This window comes from Brassica oleracea, chromosome C5 (assembly GCF_000695525.1).
Source record: "Brassica oleracea var. oleracea cultivar TO1000 chromosome C5, BOL, whole genome shotgun sequence".
In the NCBI taxonomy this organism is placed as follows: Eukaryota; Viridiplantae; Streptophyta; class Magnoliopsida; order Brassicales; family Brassicaceae; genus Brassica; species Brassica oleracea.
In genome coordinates this window covers 22,704,573-22,730,021 of record NC_027752.1, presented here as the reverse complement: position 1 = coordinate 22,730,021, position 25,449 = coordinate 22,704,573, and the positions used below count along the sequence as shown (strand labels likewise).

The window sequence follows — 25,449 nt, the reverse complement described above, 5'->3', positions numbered from 1 at the left end:
GTGATGCATTCATCAGGGGGAGTTCATGTGTTGTACTCTTTTTCCTGTCTTGTTTTCTCTTTTACCACATTGGGTTTTGGGTTTGTCAAGAGAGGTTTTAATGAGGCAACATCCAAAGCATGAATGAACCTTGACCGGATGTGTCGATCAAGGGGGAGTGTTATAAACCATTTAGTGATCGACCCATTTATCAGCCCGTGTAGCAAGACGGACCAAGCCCATCCGCATGATCATACTGGCGCCTATCTACTCTTGTGTTTATCTACATTATAGTTGATGTTTATCTTACGTATTGCTAGTCATTATCTAGTTAATGATAAGTACGATCTCATGTCGATCCAGTACTTAGACCGTCATTACCATATGTATATAAAGACCAATTGGTCGACCTAATAATACACACAAGTTCCCCTCTTCATTCACAACATGCTCAATAATTTAAATTATTTGTTATAAAAAAATACCAATGATTTTATAAACTATATGAGTAGAAATTCTCATTCAATAAATATCCATATTAAAAATCTATTATATATTTATCATAAAAATTTAATTATATAACATATAAAATAACTAAAGTTATTGTTTAGATTTATTTATTATTAATAATTGTAAATAAACAAAATAATGATTTTGATTTATTTATTCGCTGTAATTTAATATTACTCAAAAATAATTTATATACATAATGTGCATTCAACCAATTAGGCCGATCCAAAGATAATAATCAATTATAGTAGGAGAAAAAGAAAGTTAGAGAAGGAAAAGAAGCACATGCGGATGCGGTTTCCTCTCTTCTTCGTGTAAGTCAGATGTCTCTGTATTCCAAGCGGCTTTATATATTTAATAAATTCGATCTTATGTGAGTTCTATTATCCATGCATTTTTACAATCTCACAGACCTTTCTTCTCATTTTCTATGCCTCACTCTCTTTCAATTACAGAATCTTCAGCCCAGAGTAAACTGAAACACACCCTTCTTTGCTGACAGTTGATTTATTTGAAAAATAACATTCAACCTCCCTTTGATTCCTTTCCATTCAATTTCAAGATCTAGCCGAGAAAAAAAAGCCAAAAACCCTAAACTCTGTCGGGAAAAAAAAACAAAATTTTTGAGGTTTACTTGGAATTTTGTTATCCAACAAGAAGAAGATGGTGGAGAATTTAAAGAATGTTCAAGGATTAGGTGTCTCCATGGATGTTCTTCCTCGAAACAGCTCCGACTTATTCGACGAAGATGGCCGTCCCAAGCGAACCGGTACAATTATTTTAAATTTTTTTTACTTTTCCTATTAAGCCCAACTAGGCTATTGTAAACTTGGTCAAAATGAATTATAAATTGTTTGTAAAAACAGAAAAAAAAATTCAAAATCATAGTAAACGTAAGTCCATGTAAAGCTTAAATTTGGCTATGTGACTCTCAATTGTTTATATATATTAAAAAAACATGATTGTTGCAAGTTTGACCTTTTTATTTGTGGGTTTTTCATTCCGGTTGGGTTTTTAATGTTATGGTGATATGATTGGATTCAGGGACGGTGTGGACAGCAAGTGCACATATCATTACAGCTGTTATTGGTTCAGGAGTGTTGTCTCTGGCATGGGCTGTTGCTCAGATTGGCTGGGTTGGTGGTCCAGCAGTTATGATACTATTCTCTCTCGTCACTTACTACACTTCTATCCTCCTCTGTTCCTGTTACCGCTCCGGCGACTCTGTCACCGGAAAGAGAAACTACACTTACATGGATGCTATCCACTCCAACCTCGGTAAATTGCCATCTTGTGTCGTTTGTTAGAGTCACTTGAGAGTTTGACTGGTATAGTCATATGAATAGATGAATATTCAAATGATCCAAAAGCTTGAGGTTAATAATGTTTTCACTGATTTATCATAAAACGTTAAAAGACGTTTAGTTTATTTTAGTTATATATAGCGGAATTACTTTTGGAAAATTGTGGTAGTAAAGATTTTTGTTTTGGAGAAATTTCAGGTGGCATTAAGGTGAAAATATGTGGAGTTGTGCAGTATGTTAATCTCTTTGGTACTGCAATTGGTTACACTATTGCATCAGCTGTAAGCATGATGTAAGTTCAAACTTAGTTTTCAACTTCTTTAGTTTTTTTAATTGTGCAGTCTTCCACAAAAAGTAGATGCGTGTCCCACTTTGCTGTTCAATATTGTCATTTAGTTTCCGCTCAATAATGCAACATTCAAAGTCAATGAAGCATAACTTATACTAATTCTATTATTAAAGAATCTGACACAGCTACGTTTCCAAGATTCTTAAAAGCTGTCACTGTTTCAGATTCTCCTACTGCGTTTTCCTGCCTTTGTTAATTTGTTTGTTTTCTGCTAATTATGATTGAAAATTATAGAGCAATCCAACGAACAAGTTGCCAACAAAGCAATGGGGACAAAGATCCATGTCTTGTCAATGGCAATCCTTACATGATTGCGTTCGGTGTAATCCAAATCGTATTCTCTCAGATTCCGGATTTTGATCAGTTATGGTGGCTGTCCATTGTCGCTGCAGTCATGTCTTTTGGTTACTCCACCGTTGGGCTTGGTCTTGGCATCTCCAAAGTGGTCGAGAACAAAGAAATTAAAGGCACTCTCACTGGAGTCACCGTTGGGACAGTGACACCTACCCAGAAAGTCTGGAGAACTTTTCAGTCTCTTGGGAACATTGCATTTGCCTATGCTTACTCCATGATTCTCATCGAGATCCAGGTATTTTCTGTATCAGAGCTCAGAGTTCGGTTAATGAATGGTTTAACAAGTTGATTTGATTTAATGAATTGCAGGACACGTTAAAATCACCACCAGCAGAGGAAAACACAATGAGGAAAGCGACTCTCATAAGTGTAGCAGTGACAACGCTCTTCTACATGCTCTGTGGCTGCGTAGGGTATGCAGCATTTGGAGATTCCTCACCTGGAAATCTCCTTGCTGCTGGAGGATTCAGAAACCCCTATTGGTTGCTTGACATAGCCAATCTCGCCATAGTGATCCATCTAGTTGGAGCTTACCAAGTCTATTGCCAGCCACTATTTGCCTTTGTGGAGAAAGAAGCCTCCAAGAGGTATCCAGAGAGTAAGTTCATCACAAACGAGACCAAGATCCACCTCTTTCCAGGATCAAAGCCTTTCAAATTGAATCTCTTTAGGCTCGTGTGGAGGACGATCTTTGTGATTACAACAACATTGATCTCTATGCTAATGCCTTTCTTCAATGATGTGCTTGGTCTCTTGGGGGCCATCGGTTTTTGGCCTCTAACGGTCTATTTCCCTGTGGAGATGTACATTGTACAGAAGAATGTGCGGAGATGGAGCACAAGATGGGTTTGTCTTCAAGTCTTAAGTCTGGCTTGTCTTGTTGTGTCTGTAGCCGCAGCCGCAGGATCTGTAGTTGGGATTGTTACTGATCTCAAGAGTTACAGACCTTTTAAGACGGATTTCTGAGAGCCTTCGGAACAAATAAATTCCTGCAATAGGGATGCAGTTATGTAATTGGATGTTGTAACGTAATCTTTTAAGTTAGTTAAGCGTTCTATGTGAAATATTCTACGCAGAACATGGGTGGAGTTCGTTATCTTGTTCATAGTACATTAGTGAATTCAATATTGGACTGTCATGATTAAGGTAGAAATAGTTAATTTCCTCTATATCAATCTCGACTTTCTCAAACACTTGAACAAGTTGAATAGGTTCAGTTTGCATATCTAGATCAATCCATCTAACCACCGAACCAACCAATTCGCCCATAACTTGATCAGGCCAATCGATCATGATCCGTGATCTAACACGTCCAACCTTAGGCAATGGATTAGACTATTGATCTCATGTTCGGACCGGCTTACAGCCATGGCCAATTGCTTGGCCCTAACGGTAAGTCCTTTGATGGTTATATAGAAGGAAAGAAATAAACAACAAATTAAAGAGACAAGGATGCAACTGTTTGATCCGATCATAGATCCAATCATAGATCCAATCGGATATACCAAAGGCTATGAGAGATGGCAAAACCAATGCATCCACTCACCTCAAACGTGCGTTCAGGATATTCCCACATGCTTTTCCTTATCCTTTAGATCCATGTTCGGATCGATCTTCAAGCAACCGTAGTTGAATGCCTTCTTGGCTTGACTATTCGATCAACTCTTCCCATCAATCGACCATGTTTCTCTCTTTCGGATTGCCATTCTGTTCTGAACGTTTTGGTGATTTTTCTAAGGAAAATATGTGTCCATAATCGAACCCAATGCTTTTTATTTATAGAGTCACTCGGTCAACCGCTTTCACAAGTGAAAAAAAATGCGTTTTGAAAAAAAATGCGTTTTGGTAACTGAATCAACACATTTCCATATGTCCCCTTCGGCCAGAAACTGCCTCCAATCGCATATCACTCTCCCCACACGTGCTAAGGCATTTTCAGTTAAGTCTAGACCGGTTAATGATCGAACCATGCTTGACCTTCGGTCTATAAATTCCTAGAACCCGACCCACCGACCGAGCTGCCGAACATTCTTCCCATCTGAGTTCAGCTTCCCGGTAGCTGATCTAGCTAACTGAGCTCGAACTGTAAGCTAATTCAGCTGACTTATCTAGACTAAACTAGGAATTAAGTTTATTCCAGCTCGTCCAGCTAGTCTCACTCTTTCCTTAGCTTGATCCAACTTCTTTTCTTCACTTCCTTTTGTTTTCTTGGTTAAGTCTCGATCTTCACCAGAACTAACTTTTTTACTCAGACCATAAAATATTTGCCTTAATGTCTCTTGACTGGCTGAAGGTTCCTCGTCCCATGGTCTGGTACGACGATCATATCTAGGTTCGAGGACATGACATATTCAACAAATATTATTATGGTGAGGATAGTGAAAGTGAAGGTGAGGATGAGGGTGAAGATGAGGGTGAAAGTGAGGGTGAGGGTGGGGGTGGGGGTGAAAGTGAGGATGTAGATGAGGATGAGAGTGAGGGTGAAGATAAAGATGAGAGAGAGAGAGTAAGAGAGTGGATACAAATGAGAGTGCGAAGTTGAATATAAGTGTGAGAGAATTTTAGATCAATTGATCAAATATAATGCGAGAAAACTTTGAAGATTTGACAAAAAACTAGTGAAGACTTTGTAACTGAGAATTAAAATAAAATAATATAATGTAACGATTGAAAAATGTTAAAAGATTATTTTGTTTTTATTGATCGTGTTTTTTATAACATGGATATCAATTTTGTTTACATGTTTAATTAAAACAATGTAAGATATATCAAGTCATTTTAATATTTTTATTTAATCATTTTATCCACGTTTGATTTTGGTCCCTTTAATCGTAGTACAGTAAAATTACTTAACACTCGGAATCTGTGCTAACTGCTCGAATGAACATGAATAATTGTATTTAACACTACTGGTTGGTCCGTCCTACGGGCGGGGTGTATAGTTTTATGAAAATATTTTATGTAGCATTTAAAAAAAATAAATTCTAAACTGAAGAATATTTTTAAATTTTATGAAGCTTTAAAAAAAAAATATTTTAAATTAAAAAATATTATAAACTAATAAATAATAAACATAGTAGAATATATGTTTGTTTCAGTTCGTAAATATATTTTGAATGAAACTCTAATTAATATTTAGTGTTTTATTGATTATGTTTTGTTAATTATTATAGCGTTTGTTGAATAATATTTAATAAAAAACCTAATCTCATGTTATTTTAAATAATTTTATAAATTATGTATTTTATTTAACACTTACTTTATTTTTCAAAACATATTTGGTTATACATTATGTATTTTACTTTATTTTTATCATTTCTTCCGATTAATTTTTGAGTTTACGATATCCAACATATATATTTTGTGCAATTAACTAAATTTCATAAATAAAATTTTGAGATTATTTTAGTGAGGCTATGTTCTAATTTAATTTGATAGTGTATATCTTTTTATAAATCTGTTTTATCTTATGTCATCTACTTTTATATATGGTTTTCTAATTTGTTTTATCAAGTTGTTTAATGATACTTGTAACTATTATATGCTTTCTAAAATGTCATTCTTTATTTTTTATGAAAGTATTAAAATAGATACATGCAATAAGTAGTGAATTTGTAGATTTGTAGCATTTTCTATTTTGTTCTCACAAAAAAAAAATTCGGTCTGAATTTACTGTTTTTAGTATTGATTTTGTTGATGCTTGTAAATTTTCATGAAACAATCAATGTTCTTATTCATTTTAGTTTTTTTTTGAGAATAGCCTTTGTAAATTTACAATTTTACGATTTTGAATATACCAAAAATCGTATATAAGATTATTTACAAATAAGTGATTACTTTAAAGTATTTTGAATAGTATTTTTGTTTTATATGTAATCTATACTATTATTTGAGAAATGAATTTGCTGATTTGTCATTTTCTTCATAATTTTACGTAATTTTTATTATTTGTCATGTTTTTATTAGATTTGAACTAAATCATTGATTTATTAATAGTTTTCAGCTGAGTCACTAATTTATTAATTTAAAAATACCCTTAATCAGTCTTATATATAATTAAAAACGAATTTCATTTTAATAATATTAAATTTATATGTTATATTAAATATTTAGTTAGTTTTTTTATTTGTCTTCATTTTATTAGGTTTTATACTTTTAGCAAGGTTATTTATTTATTATTAGTTTCTAACTAATTCACTAATTTATTAATTTAAACAATACCCGTAATGAATTTTATATATAGTTAAAACGATTTTTTAATACTTTTAAAGTTATGTGTTATATTAAATATTAAATAATTGATTTTAAAATAATATAATAAAATTATAAAAAACATATTTAAAAATAAGATATTTTTATATATCTTGTGTTGCTATCTTAAGAAAATATTTTTATTATAAAAGTTAAAAAATTAAGATACAAAAAAAATTAAATATTAGTCAAGCAAAAACATTTATATAAAATATTCATAAAAAGATTATGCCCGCATGTGCGGGGCAAAAACACCTAGTATAATTAATAAATCAGGTAATTTTTCATAAGAATGTAGAATACTCTGTTCGTTTTAATATTTTTTTGAATTTTTAAGTTGGATATAATGTAATAATATATGCATTTAATATTTGATATATGAATAAAAGATTAGGATTTATCTTCAAAGTTTGTTGTAGTGAACTTTTTTATTAATTATTCGATGGATTTATCAAAAGAATTCGTCATGTAAGATTGTATCATATATTGTTAGCAAAAATTAAATAAAAACATAAGTATTGCAGAGTATCAAGAGGATATTTTCACTGACTTTATAAAAACAGCAAGAATTTCACAAATATTATTAAAAAATGCTGCGAAGATTGGAACCATTAGAAATAGTATTTTTTCTCCAGGATATTATGATCTTCAAGTTGACTATTAGATGTTGTATTGCTTCTATCTTCAAGTATCATTCGAGGAGTTGAGGAGTTTCTTTCCATAGTGTGCACTCTCTGACCATTCACCAGAAGGAAATCTTCTTCGTCTAGAAAACCATCGGAAAATACGCTGTTGCATGGTTTCCTGAGATGGCAAACTCCATCAGCATACATATGATGGAGAGGATCTCAAGAGAGGAAGATTAAAAGGTAGTGCAGCTGATGACATGAGAAGTAGAAGAGTGAGAGAGAGAGAGAGTAAAAAAGATTCAGAAGCCGAGGCGGTCGAAGTTAGAAGAAACCTGTTATATATTACGTGATCTCACATGACTTGGCTGGTCAAGATGTCCTCCATTCACCCCATTGGGGACCTGAATGACAGGTGAGTCTCCCCTGAAGATGATTCAAGTACCCCTTCGTACCATCACTGCAAGTAGTTCTAAGAACATCAAGACACAGAACGAGGAAATCTTAAAATTTGCAAGCATATAAAATCAAACTTACCAGCTGACTTCATACTCATCCACCATGAAGTCAAAAAGATAAGAAAATTATGTTTCTCAGGTCTGATATTCACCTTAACGTCTATTCTCTCTCTCTTTCTGTCACTCAATTGCCGACAAATGTTGTCAGAGATAAGATGAATTCGGCAAAGGAAACAGAGCCTGATCTGAAGGTAATTACTAAAAACATTGGAGTGACGTGTTGAGACCTTTTTTTTTCTTGGCAGTTGCATTCCATCAACAGTTGCTATTAACTCCCACGTCTGAAACTGTATAAGCTGCTTCCATGGCGTCTTTCCTCGACGATATTCTGTAAAGCTAACTTCTCTCTCTGATAATACACAAAAACAACAAAGTAAGGCTCAGGAAGACAAATGTAACCAAATGGTACTGCCTGAGGCAAATCCAGACCTTACTACGGAGTCAGCAGACTAAATGCATGGAATGCATCGACATTAATAGCAATGCTTCCAAAAATATTGAAGAGAGCTCCGATGACACAATCTCCCATGTCGAAAGAACGGAGTCGGCGTTTATCTAAACCTGAAAACTTGGTGCAATCACAACCTCAGGCTCTCATGTGATCTTAAATCCTTTGGAATCTGTAAAAGAAGAACCCATCTAAGCGTATAACCTAAAAGGGTCTACAACACAAGCTTGCAGCTTAGGTTAGGTAATAAATAGAAAACTGTCCTTATAACTTCATCTGAGTGTCTTCAATCGTTAAATCTATTGAAACAAAGATTGATTAGCAAAGAATTGAACATGAAAAAAAAAACATGTGAGGAGACACTGGAGAGTTTCAGATCTAGATTGATTCTAAATAGCAAAGCAGAATAGACTTCTTCCTCTAATATCAAACAAATTGGCGTTGAATAAAAGGAAGAATACAAATTGGATCTTTTTCTCACCTTCTTTCCATATCCGACCAATCCTTCGCCTCGGGATTTGTTGTCGTCGTAGTTAACAATTCCTCTCAGATTCTTCAGGATCTCAATAATCTAATCTCTCAACAATTCGTATAGATTTTCTAAATACAGTTTCTATGCTCGAATCTGCAATATATAAAAGAAGCTCATGAAAATGTAAGAAAAATTTGCGAAACATAAAAAACTTCCCCTTGATGTTTGGGATTGAGCAGTGAACGATTGATGTTTGGAGGAGAACAACCTCCTAACAACGCCCAGCCTTCAAATCGGAGAGATGGATTTGAGAATTCCCCATGACCGGAAGCTTCTGTTTCGAGAGTCGAATATTGCAGAGAAGCTGAATCAACGATGGGTTCTCTCTTCATCCTCAGGCTTTATATAGACAACTCCACCGAGTAGCAGAGAAGATTGTGGTGCAGAATTAAAAACCACAGAGTAGGATAATTGAACGTAAGCCACCATTAATGTGAGTTAGACCTTGTGGCTGAACGAAGGAGGAGCTGAGACGACAAAAGCTTCTTCATCTTTGGGGCTCCACAAAACTCTGTTATTGGGCCAATATTTGAGAAACTAAAACAAAGCCCGTATAACCCACAAAAACTAAGTTGTGAACTCGTTTTACTTGCGCCACGTGGCATGTTTTGCCCCCTTCTCCCAGATGATGTGGCAGCATGAAGAAGAAAAAAAGTCAATTTTATTATTATAGATTTATATCTTCTCATGCTATTCTAAATTTAATATTGAACCTTTTATATTAGTTCTTGAATTTTATTTGAATTCACATACTTATCCGGAACTATAAACTTCACATATTTCCAATAAATACTTATCTCGAACTATATACTTCACATATCTTCAATAAACATTACTCAAATATCTCCAATAAATATTACTCAGACAAACATTGTTGAGCCAGATTTAGATAGGAATCCTTATCCCTGGATAATTTGGTAGATTTGGAATGCTAGAAATGATAAAATTTTATAGGAGAATAGACTGAGATCCTTTGGTGGTAGTTCGCTATGCAGAGAGTGAATGTCAAGTCTGGTTCAATGCAAAAGAGATGGTGCCATCAGCGCCACAAGATCATAGTATTGACGAATCTCAAGTCTTAAGGTTGGGTAATATCTGCATGATAGACGAATCATAGACATCTACATCACAGTTCAGCAGGTGTGGATGGGCTTGGATAGACAACTTGGGGAAAGTTCAACTTATGGGGACACAGAATTATACTCGGCGAGAGTCCCTGCATTCAGAAGTTGAAGCATTAAGATGAGCGATGGAGAGCATGTTGCAACACTCAACATGTTAGAGCTTTGGAACGGATTGCAAGGATTTAATCGCCATGATTAAGAAGCTCCATGCTTGGCCAAACTTTGCAACGAAATTGAAGTGGATAGAGACTCTGCAGATATGTTTCCTGGACTTCAAGATTACTCATATTCCACGAGCGCAAAATAGGATTGCAGACTTTTTAGCTAAGACATCGTGATCTTTCCATAGAGAGCTTCATTTTATTGGTTGTTCTATTTCAGTCTGGTTATCCAAACCACCTCAAATATGAGTAATATAATAGTCTTTCGATGTCAAAAATAAATTTTTTTTACTAATATCAATTTATAAACTGCGTTTTAAGAAGCAATTTTTTTTTTAAAAAATAGCTTTTTCCTTTTTTGTATTAATCTATGAGATATGTTTATTTTATCCAACTCAATTGCATGAATATAAAATTTTAATAATAGACATACATGCGTGCATAAATTTTCTAAAATGATATGTACTTTAACAATAACATGAATAATGATGAGAAAAATAGTATACATATTTAAATTTGTTTCTAAATTATTTTATATATAATGTATTAATCTTTATGACTTTGTAATATATATAATATGCGACTGATTGATCATATTCATAAAAATATTATATCACACTATACTGTATAATATATAAACATATATTCTTTGAAACATTTAATTTAATGACTATTTATGTTAATTTAATGTAGAAGTATGAATATAACGATGCTTACTACAACATTAAATACTACTGAATAATACTCCTCATCTTAATGCATAATAAGTGACATACTAAAAACTGATAAATTATATTTGATATGCATAATAACTTATACGAGAAATTCCCTATGATAGCATTTTTTAAATTTTTGTCATAAAAATAGTTATCAATGAGAAAAATGACCGAAAGAAATTTTATTAAATGGTTAAAATACAATTATACCCAAGAGTTAATTAATTTAGACCTATGGTTTAGAGTTAATGGGTGAAGTTTTGGGATATGTTTCAAATTTTAAAAAATAAATAAAAATAAAAATTTTCAAAATAAAAATGAGCTATTTTGATCATTTTTCATATTGAAAGTTATTTTGTGACAAAAACTTTTTTAAAAAAAAGTATTTGAGAAAATTTCCCATAACTTATATACCGGTTTTTAACTCCTAGCAATTTTGTTTCATCAAAAGCTGATTTATTACTCATAGTAATTGATATGCATAAAAAATATGAATTATATTCATGCCGTATAAAATGTATGAATCTCTATAATATTATTTGAGAAGTCAGTTTCCTATGTGTCGCTCTCACGTTAACTGTCACGATGATTGATTACACTAATACCCTTATTTCATTTAAAATACTATTATTTATTTATTTTATTTAGTTTTCTTTTTAAAAATTTCCAAAAACATATAAGCATACAAATTATAAATGAATTTAAAATTAAAAGTAAATAGCAATCAATTATTATAGCATTTACTTTAGAAATATATATACGCGTGTATGCACGGAAAAATCACCAAGTTATATTAATGTCCAGTGCATACATAACGTGTTTATATCATCTATATATGATAAGCAATTGTTGTTACCCTATTTTACATATATTATATTTTATATAACTAACAATTGGTATAATATATATATATATATATATATATATATATATATATATATATATATATATAATTATCTCTTAATCAAATTCATACCCACAGTCCACCTAGTATTCTATATGTGAAATATCATGGTTTATAAAGAGTAAAGTTTAAATGTGTAATCTATTTTTATTTTATTTTTATTGTTTTTAGTTATTTAAATACACTTTCCATTTATTTTTTTTTTGGAAATTATGAAATAGAAGATCGGATTAAAGAATTTTTTAGTACAAGATAAGAACAAGTTTTAAGTTAATGGATGGTAATTTAATAACTTTTAAAAAACTCTCAAATATTAAATACATTATCTAGAACAAAAAAAAACACAGTTGTCAAGTTTTCAATTCTTCTTCTATATATTATTTTTCAATTTCTAACAGCAAATCTTCTTTTCTTTCAGTTTCCAGTTTTATCATTTATATATTCCACAATTCTATAAACTTTTAGCACATTCCATTTATAGTTTTGATCCACAATTTCCATTTTTCTTTTCTACTTGGATTGCTTGAAATTATATGCTGAAAATCCAAACTTTCTTGTTGATCAGTTCAACTCTTTATAAACACAGTATCTCTGCATTTCTAAACTCTTCATCCTCTTCCAAACAGAAAATGGCATCTCTGTATAATCAAGCACCTTCTGTATCAGCAGTTTTCTCCCTCTACACATCGTTTTCTGCAATCATGATGCTTTTCCGCACAATCTTCAACGATATTGTGCCTAAGCAAATCCAAGATCACATCACTGGGAAAGTTGTAGACTTCTTCTTCTCGTCTTACCTTCCGTCGAGGTTCACGTTTGTGATCGAGAAAGAGTGGGACTCGGTCGAGAACATAACTTTCCGTGCGGCTGAAGTTTACTTGCCAACACTTCTATCAGGACTCTCCACCGGAAATATCGTTGTGGGTTCGAGTAATCTAAAGAATCCAGAGGCTCAGCCGAAACTAGGGATCCCTATAGATACAAATATCACCGACGAGTTTGAAGGGATTCATCTTGAGTGGACTCTACACTCTGTTGAAACTAAGAATTCTCCCTACGAGAAACGGTACATTCTGTATTTTGTATTTCTCCGTGACTGTAATCGTAATCTTTTTTTTTTTCTGTTTGTTCTTACACTTGTTTTATGTTATAGGTTCTTTCATCTGACATGTGAGAAGGAGTTTCGTAAGAAGATAATGACAGAATACTTCACATACTTGATGAAATCGGCAGACAACATACTGCGCGAGAGTCTCAAGATTTACACTTACGACAGGCGAAATTCCTGTTGGTTGTCCACCATTTTCGAGCACCACCCGACCCTCGAGACTCTAGCCATTGAGTCGCACCTCAAGACCAGGATAATCGACGATCTTGATGCTTTCTCTCAAGGAAAAGACTACTTCAAAAGCGTGGGACGTGCCTGGAAGCGTGGATATCTTCTTTACGGCCCACCGGGTACTGGAAAATCCTCTATGGTGGCTGCAATTGCCAACTACATGAAGTATGATATCTATGATCTCCAGCTTCAAAGCGTTAGAGACGATGGTGAGTTGCGGAGGATTCTCACCTCCACTCCGAACCGGTCAATTCTTCTCATTGAAGACATTGATTGTGGATATGGCGCTTCTTGTAAATGCCAGACTAAGGAAACGAAAGAAGATTGTGAGCGGGTAAGTTACACCAACAAAAAAAAAAATACCTCTGTTCTTATTAAACAATGTTTCTGAAGCCTATGCGTCTTTGCTTCTGGACAGGTATCTTTGTCTGGTCTGTTGAGCTTTGTAGACGGGCTTTGGTCGAGCTGCGGAGAAGAAAGAATCATAATTTTGACAACCAACCACAAGGAGAAGCTCGATCCAGCGTTGCTGAGGCCAGGAAGGATGGACATTCACATTCTCATGGGTTATTGCACACCCTTTGTGTTCAGGAAGCTTGTCGCTTTGTACCTCAAGATTGATGACCATGTCCTGTTTGATCCCATTGAGAAGCTCGTCCTTAAGGTGTGTGTAACTCCCGCTGAAGTCACACAGCAGCTCATGGTGACTAAGAATGCTGATATTGCACTCAAAGGTCTCCTCGAATTATTGGAAAACAAGACAATGAAAGAGGAAGAAGATACCAAAGAGATTGAAGATGGTGGTGATACTAGGAAGCTGAACCAGATGAAGAAAGATAAGTAGATATCTAGTGACTAGTGCCATTGATTATGTATTGAAGACTACTTCGAAGTAACTCATTATTTCAGTTCCTTTCAGACATGAAAATCACTTCTGGAGACAATTTAGGGGGCATAGAGTTTCGTTACTAAATTTTTTTTTTTTTTTTTTTTTTTTTTTCATTTATATAACGAGTACATAGAAAGAGAAGGCAACAGCTGAAGCCAGATGCATATTTATGTATGACTGACTCTGGTTCTCTCTCAAGAAACTTGGAATCGAGCAACAATGTAAGTGATATTTTCGCAGCTACCCCGGGCGTATCTACTTCAACCAGCTTTCTTGAAGCTGTTTCCGCATCCATTAGCGGCCTAAAACCCAAAGTACTAACCGCAAAAGATAATAGAAAGCGACATTTGATCAGCCAGCTCGAGCCCATGATTGCAACAGGGGTGCTAACCGGTAAGAGAAGTACATATGATCACATCACCGTGGACGATGAGCTTCTTTTGTCTTATTTGGGATATCTTTTGTCTATAAAAAAAGACTTTTGCTAACCGAGAAAAAAGACAGAATTTTTCCGGAGCAAACAAAGAATAGAAATTACATTATAACCTCTTTAAATTAATATTCTATAAATTAATATACACTAAAAATCTCTATAAAATAATATAATTTTATAGTACCAAATTGAGTTTTTGGTTCAATTAGTATATCGATAAATTAATATCTCTATCAATTAATAAAAAAATTATAGTTTTGGTATAGTCCCAACATTATTAATTTATAGAGGTTTCACTGTACTTAGCGATCTCAATACTATCTTGTAAGAACGAGCTCGATTCTAATACCGAACTCATCCCACGTTAGTAATTTCTCTTTACTTTAATTTACTTATAATATAAACGAGTTTTCCGACATACTGTCTTTTAATCACTTCTTAAACATAGTCCCAGAACTCACTATTCAACATTTGACGCCGTCTGTGGAGACCAACCAGGACTCTCTCAATAGTAAGAGGCACTTCGAAACAATGGAAGACCCAAATGAGCAAGCAGTCTGATATCACTCAAATTACTGACAAGTAAACCTGCTCACAATCACATATTATTAAAGCTTTCTTTCGTACAGAAATATCAGCTGTGACTATACTGGCTAGTGACTTTACTCTCTCAAATAAGAGGTTCAGTCGTAGTACTTAGGGATCGAATCTACAAGGAGCTAAGACACACAATAGATCCTAACAAGTTTATGATTAAGCTAGGAAAACAATTAAACAGTAAATAACAGAGGTGAACAAGGCAGTTGTTCGATTGATTGATTGATTGGGGTTGTAAACAATTATGAGAAACAACTAGATTTTGGGTTTCAGGTAATTGAGATTATAGTGATATAGATGCTAAGGTTTTCAATCCTAGAACACAAATTCTAAATACAAAATTTTCCTGCTTCTGTGTGCGAATAAATCATATTGATCTAAGTCTATATCTCAGCATTTGCTTGTTTATATAGTTCGAACGTTGATCGACGCTATGTGACTAACGTCGCTCGATGTTTACCTAGTCAATCTTTACCGAGCTGTTTAATAGGTTCACTAGTTTGACTAATTCGGCTGTCGCTTATTTCTAACAATCCTAGCTCAAGGGAATTAATTCAAGTAAGAGATCATGCTTTTGCTTGCGCCTAATCATCCTAAGTTCAGTGTTTTACTTAGCTACTCTAAAACAAGCATTAATAACAATTCCTAGGAAGGAAATCTTTATCACCTTAGCGTATCTATATTTTGGGCTAATCCCTCATAACCTTACTTCTAACCCTAAATCTAACAAACGTACTCAGACATAGCAAAGCAATACATTGCATATGTAGAATAAGGTAGAAAAACTAGAGTTCCAATACAAATCTTTGAAGGAGTCTTCGATCTTCTCTCCAAACTACTAAAAACCCTAAATATGATTTTCTGTATGAAAGCATGTGTTGCCCAAAACAATGGCAGAGCACATAAATATTAGGTTAAAGTCGGTTAGGGGTATTCTTGTAAATAATGTGGAACTTGGACCGTAAGTCGGCTGGGAACCAAGTCGGGCTTTGCGGGCTTTTCTGTTGATCGACGGTAAGAGTTGTCGACTCTTGACTGGTTCGAGGGGCAGCTACGAGTTTCTTCTAGCTTTTGCTCCAAAATTCCCCAAAATCACCATATATCTCGAAAACACTTATGGAGTTGTGAATACTCTAAAAAGACTCCGAAACATAACAAAGAACTCCTAAAACACTTATATACCATGGGTAAAAACAGGTAAAATCTATGGTCTATCAACTCTCTCAGACTTAAAATTGTCTAATCAATGGTGATATCAAGATTTTTTTTTCCGAGAGTTTCTTTCTTAACGACCTTATCAATGTTTTTTATGCAGGGTTGTGTTTAGTTAACTGATAGCCAATAACTTAACGACTCTGTCTCCAGCCTCGGTCGATGGTGATGGGCGAGTGTCGGTCGACGAAATTGGAGTCTCAGTCGACTGTGGTATGCGAATGTTAGTCGACGAACTAGTGATGTTGTCGATCGATGCTGAGCGTCTTTCTTTGCGGATCAAATGTTCCAAGCTTGCAGGATCTACTAAGAATAGCAGTGATATTTCCCTGTTGCTTCTGGTACTGTTAGGCATGCACCTGAAAAGACAAGAAAAAAATTTATGTCAGAAAGTGGTTTAAAGAAGTAACCTAGACAAAATAAGACTAGATCTAATGGCGATCAAAGCTCCTCGGCAACGGCGCCAAATTTGATATCATTCAAATTACCCAAAGGAGTGAATTACTCTCAAATAAGAGGTTCAATTGTAGTACTTAGGGATTGAATCCACATAGAGCTAGGACACACAAAAGATCTAATTAGAATGATTAAGCTAGGTTAGTTTAGTTTAATTGTAAATTGCAGGTTTGAACAAGGTAGTTGTTCGGTTGGTTTGATTGAAGTTTTGACACTTAATTAGAAGTAGTTAGACTTAGGGTTTCTATTCAGGCAATCAGGATTGTGGAGATATATATACTAATCAGTTCTTTGCATGATATTAAAGAGCTCAACTTATAAGAACAAAGCAATTAGATTTCACATGTTTAGATTCGTCTATTGTCTAGATCTAATGAACTCAACATTCGTATGTTGATCAATTAGAAAGTGTCAATCGATGATTCTAGAGGAATATCGATCGATACACCTTTCACGACGTCGCTCAATTATTCTATAGGAATATCGATCGACGCGCTTCTAGCAATCTTTGCGCACGTGTTGATAAAGTACTCACTAAGGTTTCCTACGGCGATGAGAAATCCTTCTGAGTTCGAGCACGCCCCTGATGGAGGGACAAATGAGGTGGCTGTCTTTGAAGCGTATCTAGAGGCAGGTTTCCGGGGTAGTATCCCTTCTCTTATAGCCGAGGTATCCACGTAATTCGGTTTTTGTCCCTCTCAACTTACTCCCTTGACCTGGAGGACTTTAATGGCTGTCTAAGTGCTCGGGGATCTTCATGGCTTCTCTATCAGAGTACATGAGATCTTGTATTCCTACTACTTTGCCCCTCTGGTGAACAAAGTGGGATTCTATCACCTTCGATCTCGCGACAGTGCTCCTCTGGTCGAAGAGCCTTCAAGGGGTATTAGGGGTAATTACCCCTTTGGGGATGGTTGGAACAACTGGTACATATTCTTGAAGGTCCAGGAACCATTTTGGTTATCCGACATTTTAGCTCCCCGTGGGTTAAGCCTTCGTTCTCTGTTTTCACCGGGTAGGATTCCGTCTCCTTATTTCTTGTACTGCTTTTTTCAGGGAACGTCTCGAGGCTCTCGGTGTCAGCCATTTATGACGAGCACCAAAAAGCTAAAACGTGGAAGAGGCGTCCTTTTTAACCCCTCCGCCGAGATTGGTTAGGGCCGCTTTGTCGGTTACTGGTTTCTCTTCCACTACGCCGACTGGTGCTGAGGCTGCACCTAATATTTACTCACTGATAGACGTTCATCGAAGGTTGCTTGGCAAGGTGTTTCTTCTTCGTAACCAGGTGTAGGATATGGCGGCCCGTCGGGATCTATCGATTCAGCAGGCGAGGGCATCAGCTAGGTGGGAACTCATGAGGGAATGGCTAGAGAAAAGGGTGGAGCATTGGAATCCTTAAGAGGAGTATCGCCGATACTTATTCATGTCCTGAGGGATCGATCAGCAACCGGGAGGATCTACCTAGGCTGCTTCCCCGAAGTCCGTTGTGGGGTCGCTATTTTCGGAGGCGCCCTCTTTTTAAATGATTCCTCCTTGTTTCTCTTGTGTTTTTTTGCAACACTGGTGTTTGCTGAATCTTCTTTCGAATAATGGCTTCTTGTAGCCCCCTTTGATTTATGGAATAATGGCCTTCCATAGTTTTCTTTTTATGCACTCTTTTCCATCATGTTATGCATGTTCTAATGGTAGTAACCCGAATCTTTAAGAGGACCTTCCCCGTTTGTTTCTTTCTCTTCTCATTGGTTTAGGCGTCAGGATCCTGGGATTGGGTAGAATCTGAGTGTTGCCTTAGAGCAAGGAAATGTCGTTTGGACCCGGAAATTGTTCTCGGAACCCGGAACTTGCTCTTAGATTTTCGTAGGGGCCCTGGACCCGGAGGTTACAGCTGGAACCTGCAAGATTAACTTTGAATCTAGATATTTAAGCTTTCGAAATATGCATACATAGAACCCGGAGGTTGGTCTCGCAACCTAGAGGTCATGAAAGGACCCGAAGGTTGTTTGGGAACCTGGAGGTTCTTCTTTAGATACCTAGATCGTATTTAGACCCAGAGGTCATGCGGGAACCCGGAGGTTCTTCTTTAGAACCTCAGATCGTTTTTGGACCCGAAGGTCATGCGGGAACCCGAAGGTTCTTCTTTAGATCATGAGATCGTATTTGGACCCGTAGGTCATGTGGGAACCCGGAGGTTCTTCTTTAGATCCTGAGATCGTATTTGGACCAGGAGGTCATGCGGGAATCCGGAGAATCTTCTTTAGATCCTGAGATCGTATTTGGAACCCGGAGGTCATATGGTGTAACACCACCGAACCGTCCTAAGCATAGGTCGACCCACCGACCAACAATCTAACAAGAACATGACCTACGGACGACCCACACCAAGGGTTGGAGATAAAAGGCCTACCGGCCAGCCAAAAATCAAACAAGAACATGACTGGCCGTCCAACCCAACACCATGGTCCGGAAGCGCTACGTGACGGGCTAGGGACGATCCGGTCAGAGTCACAAATTTTACTCCACGACCTAGATCAGTTATCCCACTAACTCGTCCCGCTTAGTCAAGGCATAAGGCTTTGCAACCAGTACCAAGAGTTAGTGTTTTCCGTTAGATCAAGGCCTAAGGCTTTTCAACCCGTACCACGACCTAACGTTGTGTTTGACCGGACTAGTCAAATATATGAGTACTCATAAAGCGCATATAAAATAAATACTTTATTGATTTAGGAAATATTCATACATTGAATAATTCGAGCCTGGGCCCGGCCTAATGCCAAATCGAGCCAACAGACACGTAACAAAATACCGTTTACAAAAGGCATGAAATCTACTCCGGCAGTCCTAACGTCTAGAACCAAGCTATCCGATCATCCTTACCTAAAGCGACCTGAAAAAAGTACAACGGAGTTGGATGAGTAATCTAGTATTACTCAGTGAGCTGGCGGCCTCTACCCGCAACCTAGACTCTAATCCAGACAACCCAAAATAACAATCAATCTATCCCTAGCATGCAATAAAAGCTATGGCTAAGCAATCGACAAAAAATCAATAACCTCAATTATTATCTAATCAGACCGTTACTAAGTTAGACAAGACCTCCTGCCATGAATCTAACTTCAAGTAACGGGAATCTACATGGAAAACAGGTCAACAACCAATCTTTAATTTAATTACACCATTCACAATAACAAGACACTAATTAACTATGACTCGAGTCTAACTCTTAACACCGTATTCCGGTGTTACCACTCACACTAAGGTTTCAACCCTCTACTATACACGACACTCTAATTGGGCCCGACAAAATCATTCTTCGTCCACACAAGGGACACCGGCAATCCCTTCACTATTACACCACACAGGTGTAGGCACTCGGGAATCACCTGGTCACGGTCCTCAATCGGAATCGCCATGCCCCGGTCCTCTATCGGACTCGCTGGGGGCTGTCACATCCACGTGTGACACTCAGCCTTGGTGATCAACCAAGCTAAACCGAGCCCACCACTTTCTGGACCACGGCCGACTTAGTGGTACCAATTTGATGAAGCAATGACCTACCAAGAGTAGAACCACCACGAGGTTTTCAACTCTATCTCACACACTTGCGAGTTACCTAACACTCTACTAATCTCAATTCCTAAGGAAAATACTTGGCTTTAGAATCCAAGTAGGATTTTCTGACCAAACATGTACTCATGACTGACTCACTAGGATTCAAACACATAACCAAATAACCTAATTCTAGCAACTCAACCAGTTAGTCACTCCCTTACCAAGAGCTGACTAACCTCAATCAACAAGATTAATTAAACGAGCAAGCATTTAACTAGTCTAACAAGCAATCTACTTAATCATACCGTTACCCAGATAGTTAGCCTCCTGCTATGAAACTATCTTTAAAGATAACGGGTACCTGCACTTAACCATATCAACACGCAATAATAGAAAACATGATGCATCCTAGCCCTAGTCCTAGTTAAGTTATTAACTCAATCTTAATTCCTTTCATATCAGCTTAGCCCATGCTAAACTGAGTTTGTTTCCATAATTAAAATAAACCTAAGGACTCTATCACCCAGTAACGTGATCATTCTAGTTTATATGCAGACTTGATCTACCCTAAATTACAAGTGGAATTCAAACAAACCAACTCACAGTGTTCTAGGCGAGAGGCAGCTCGTTGATCGGAGAAGACTTAGCCAAAACCCAATAGACGACTTGACTGGACTGGACTGAGCTGATCTCGAATTGGACATAACCTCGGCTTCATCATGAAGAAACTGACAGGCCTCGACAGACTGATCTGGACTCGGACAGAACCTCCTTCCGCTTCTGGACAGTTCTTCGAACCTCCCGGTGGAGTATCGAACTTCAGAACTTTGACTGATCTGAACCTGTGGAACTGATCTCTCTCTAGACAACACCTCCTCTTGACCATATAAGATACTGAGTAGCATGGAAGGAATTATTTGGACAGAGCTTCCGCCTCACAATCGTAGAGAATCACCGCTTGGACAGAATCTTGCTTCTCAGTGGAGTATCGGCCTTCAGAATCGACCATACACTTAAATCGACCACTTTCTTTTTTTCCCTCTCTATACCCACGTTTTTACTTTGCTTTTGGTGTGGAATGGATGTCTGAAACTGAGGGGAGGCATGGGTATTTATAGAAATCATCGACCAGTAATATCGAGCCACACATGCGACTGTGTGTCAGCCTGCATGCTTCCGGTTGCATGCGTGGCGACACACGGGTGCACACATGTCTTGCTGCATGACTCAGTAACATGATGAGTGACACACCCACGTCCAGATGGCTTGCTGCATGGCTGGAGTCCATGCGACGCGACACACGGCCTGCTACATGTCGATCAACATGCTTCGGTTGCAGATACGGCGTCATCTTGTGCTTATACATGTTATGCTGCATGTTCCAGTTTCATGCACGGCGACATATCGTGCTTCGGTTGACACTCAGCTTGCTAGACACTTGACATCACGTCCTTGACTCATGCATTGAGACACCTCGAGCTTCTCTGTTCATTTGCGCGATTTTCATCTTTCCGGTGAATTTTTGACCCGCGATCAATCCCGAATATTTTCCTGCTCCCGTTCTGATGCTCTGAATATTTTTAGTAAACTCCAAAATATTTCTGACCTTGACAGAAAATATTTTCCGAGCCTCCGACTTCCTTGAAAAATTTCATAGCACCGAAATTAGGGTTTTTACCCGATTTCAGGTTTTCCCGTCATGCTTACTTCCCGTCCTGCTTAACTCCCATCCTGCTTCCAACTTACGATGTCTCTGATTTAATATTCTGCTGATACGAAGTTTTGGAGAAAAATTCACGGTGAAGATACGTCATTCTTCTAAAACGTCGAGCTTCTAAAACGTCGTGCTTCCAAAAATGTTATGCCTCCAAAACGTACGTCTGATCAATCTAAGACATCTTCTAACTATGGTCGAGCAACTTATTCGACTCATAGTTCACTCATGATCAATTCTTCGACCACCTCGTTCTTCGAAATTTCCCGATCGATCTTTATCGTCCGCGATTGGCCACCAAGTTGTTGTTCGACCGGTCTTCTCTTTTCTTCGAATCATGTCAACTTTTATGTGATCAAAATTCAACATTCCTCCTGATACTTAGACTCCCAAATGGCGGGTTATTACATTCTCCCCCCCTTAATAGAATTCGTCTTCGAATTCTTAATTGCATAATTGCTCATCTTCACGACATTTTCCACTTGTCTCCATATATCTTTACTATGTCCATAACTGTTCCTTAAGTGTACTCCTCAAGGTCTCCGCAATCGTCTTCAGTTGAATGATCGCTGGATCATTTCTTACAGTTGCTCTGCCATAACACTCTGATTTCCCAGGATACGAACTTGTCCATGCTCGTTCCTGATTACTCCAATTATTTTCTCGATCTTCGTCTTCCCAACTACTGATGAAGTCCTTTCCCAACGAAGTCTTGTTTCCTCCCTTCTGTCCAGTACATATCACTGTCCAATACCTCTGAACCTATCCTCACTCATTCTCTTCAGCTTTGGGTTTTTGGCCTCGAACTCCCTTCACTTTAAGGTTTCCATCCTTAAAGTTCCGTTCAACAAACACACTTACTCGCCATAACTCAAAAGAACACCTCACACGCAAGTTAGTCAACAACTAACCCAACAAATACTAATAATCCAACCTAACCGCAATGCTAACCAAAACAACCTAGTAATTCAAACCAGCAACCTAACAATTCTAACCAAGCAACCTAGCAATTTTAGATTCCACTATCTAAATTCTAATTCCTAAACCAACATATCCTATCGCTGGACGTGACCGGTTTCTCTTATGCCTTTTGTGACTTATTTTGACTCGATAAATATTTAAAACCGATTAAATCATGAGTTCCGGAAGCATGGACGAAACCATGCTCTGATACCACCTCTGTAACAGCCTCGAACCGTCCTAAGCATAGGTCAACCCACCAGCCAACAATCAAACAAGAACATGACTGACCGTCCAACCCAACACCATGGTCCGGAAGCGCTACGTGACGGGCTAGGGACGATCCTGTCAGAGTCACAAACTTTACTCCACGACCTAGACCAGTTCATACACTAACTCGTCCCGCTGCGTCAAGGCATAAGGCTTTGCAACCCGTACCTAGAGTTAGGGTTTTCCGTTAGATCAAGGCCTAAGGCTTTTCAACCCGTACCACGACCTAACGTTGTGTATGACCGGACTAGTCAAATATATGAGTACTCATGAAGCGCATATAAAACAAATTCTTTATTGATTTAGGAAATATTCATTCATAGAATAATTCGAGACTGGGTCTGGCCTAATACCAAATCGAGCCAACAAACACGTAACAAAATACCTATTACAAAAGGCATGAAATCTACTCCGGCAGTCCTAACGTCCAGAACCAAGCTATCCGATCATCCTTACCTAAAGTGACCCGCAAAAAGGACAACGGAGTTGGATGAGTAATCTAGTATTAATCAGTGAGCTGGCGGCCTCTACCCGCAACCTTGACTCTAACCCAGACAACCCAAAATAACAATCAATCTAGTCCTAGCATGCAATAATAGCTAAGGCTAAGCAATCGATCACAAATCAATAACCTCAATTATTATCCAATCAGACATTTACTAAGTTAGACAAGGCCTCCTGCCATGAATCTAACTTCAAGTAACGGGACCCTGCATAAAAAAAAGTCAACAACCAATCTTTAATTTAATCCCACCATTCACAATAACAAGACACTAATTAACTATGACTCGAGTCTAACTCTTAATACCGTATTCCGGTGTTACCACTTACTCTAGGGTTTCAACCCTCTACTATACACGACACTCTAATTGGGCCCGACAAAATCATTCTTCCTCCACACAAAGGACACCAGCAATCCCTTCACTATTACACCACACAGGCGTAGGCGCTCGAGAATCACCCGGTCACGGTCCTCAATCGGAATCGCCATGCCCCGGTCCTCTATCGGAATCACCGGGGGCTGTCACATCCCCGTGTGACACTCGGCCTTGGTGATAAACCAAGCTAAACCAAGCCCACCACTTTCCGGACCACGACCGGCTTAGTGGTACCAATTTGAGGAAGCAATAACCTGCCAAGAGTAGAACCACCACGAGGTTCTCAACTCTATCTCACACACTTGCGAGTTACGTAACACTCTTCTAATCTCAATTCCTAAGGAAAATACTTGGCTCTAGAATCAAAGTAGGATTTTCTGACCAAACATGTACTCATGACTAACTCACTAGGATTCAAACACATAACCAAATAACCTAATTCTATCAACTCAACCAGTTAGTCACTCCCTTACCAAGGGCTGACTAACCAAAATCAACAAGATTAATTAAACGAGCAAGCATTTAACTAGTCTAACAAGCAATCTACTTAATCAAACCGTTACCCATATAGTTAGCCTCATGCTATGAAACTATCTTTAAACATAACGGGTGCCTGCACTTAACCATATCAACATGCAATAATGGAAAACATGATGCATCCTAGCCCTAGTCCTAGTCAGGTTATTAACCCAATCTTAGTTCCTTTCATCTCAGCTTAGCCCATGCTAAACTGAGTCTGATTCCATAATTAAAATAACCCTAAGGACTCTATCACCCAGTAACGTGATCATTCTAATTTATATGCAGACTCGATCTACCCTAAATTCCAAGTGGAATTCAAATAAACCAACTCACAGTGTTCTAGGCGAGAGGCAGCTCGTTGATCGGAGAAGACTTAGCCAAAACCCAATTGACGACTTGACTGGACTGGACTGAGCTGATCTCGAATTGGACATAACCTCGGCTTCATCATGATGAAACTGACAGGCCTCGGCAGACTGATCTGGACTCGGACAGAACCTCCTTCCGCTTCTGGACAGTTCTTCGAACCTCCCGGCGGCGATGCTTCGGTTGTAGATACGGCGACATCTCGTGCTTATACATGTCATGCTGCATGTTCCAGCTTCATGCACGGCGACATGTCGTGCTTCGGTTGACACTCATCTTGCTAGACACTTGACACCACTTTCTTGACTCATGCATTGAGACACCTCGAGCTTCTCGGTTCATTTGCGCGATTTCGATCCTTCCGGTGAATTTTTGACCTGCGATCAATCCCGAATATTTTTCTACCCCCATTCTGATGCTCTGAATATTTTTAGTAAACTCCAAAATATTTCTGACATTGACAGAAAATATTTTGCGAGCCTCCGGCT

The 25,449-nt window shown here is 37.4% G+C and overlaps 1 protein-coding gene and 1 pseudogene across 1 annotated transcript; both read left to right on the top strand.

The window, feature by feature from the left end:
- The first annotated feature begins 735 nt into the window (after nt 1-735).
- Nucleotides 736-3,623, top strand: LOC106295365 (amino acid permease 5-like). Its single transcript, XM_013731248.1, has 6 exons — nt 736-1,094; nt 1,146-1,258; nt 1,534-1,767; nt 1,992-2,085; nt 2,377-2,731; nt 2,806-3,623. The coding sequence occupies exons 2-6, from the start codon at nt 1,153-1,155 to the stop codon at nt 3,460-3,462; spliced, it is 1,446 nt and encodes a 481-aa protein (XP_013586702.1). The 5' UTR covers nt 736-1,094; nt 1,146-1,152; the 3' UTR covers nt 3,463-3,623.
- An 8,782-nt stretch (nt 3,624-12,405) lies between these two features.
- Nucleotides 12,406-13,959, top strand: LOC106344797 (annotated as a pseudogene).
- Nucleotides 13,960-25,449: the final 11,490 nt, after the last annotated feature.

Excerpts from the sequence above, each read along its gene's own strand:
- LOC106295365 (XM_013731248.1), top strand. The coding sequence starts at position 1,153 with ATGGTGGAGAATTTAAAGAATGTTCAAGGATTAGGTGTCTCCATGGAT. Across the intron at positions 1,259-1,533 it reads TGGCCGTCCCAAGCGAACCG|GGACGGTGTGGACAGCAAGT; the intron begins GTACAATTATTT and ends GATTGGATTCAG. Across the intron at positions 2,732-2,805 it reads TGATTCTCATCGAGATCCAG|GACACGTTAAAATCACCACC; the intron begins GTATTTTCTGTA and ends AATGAATTGCAG.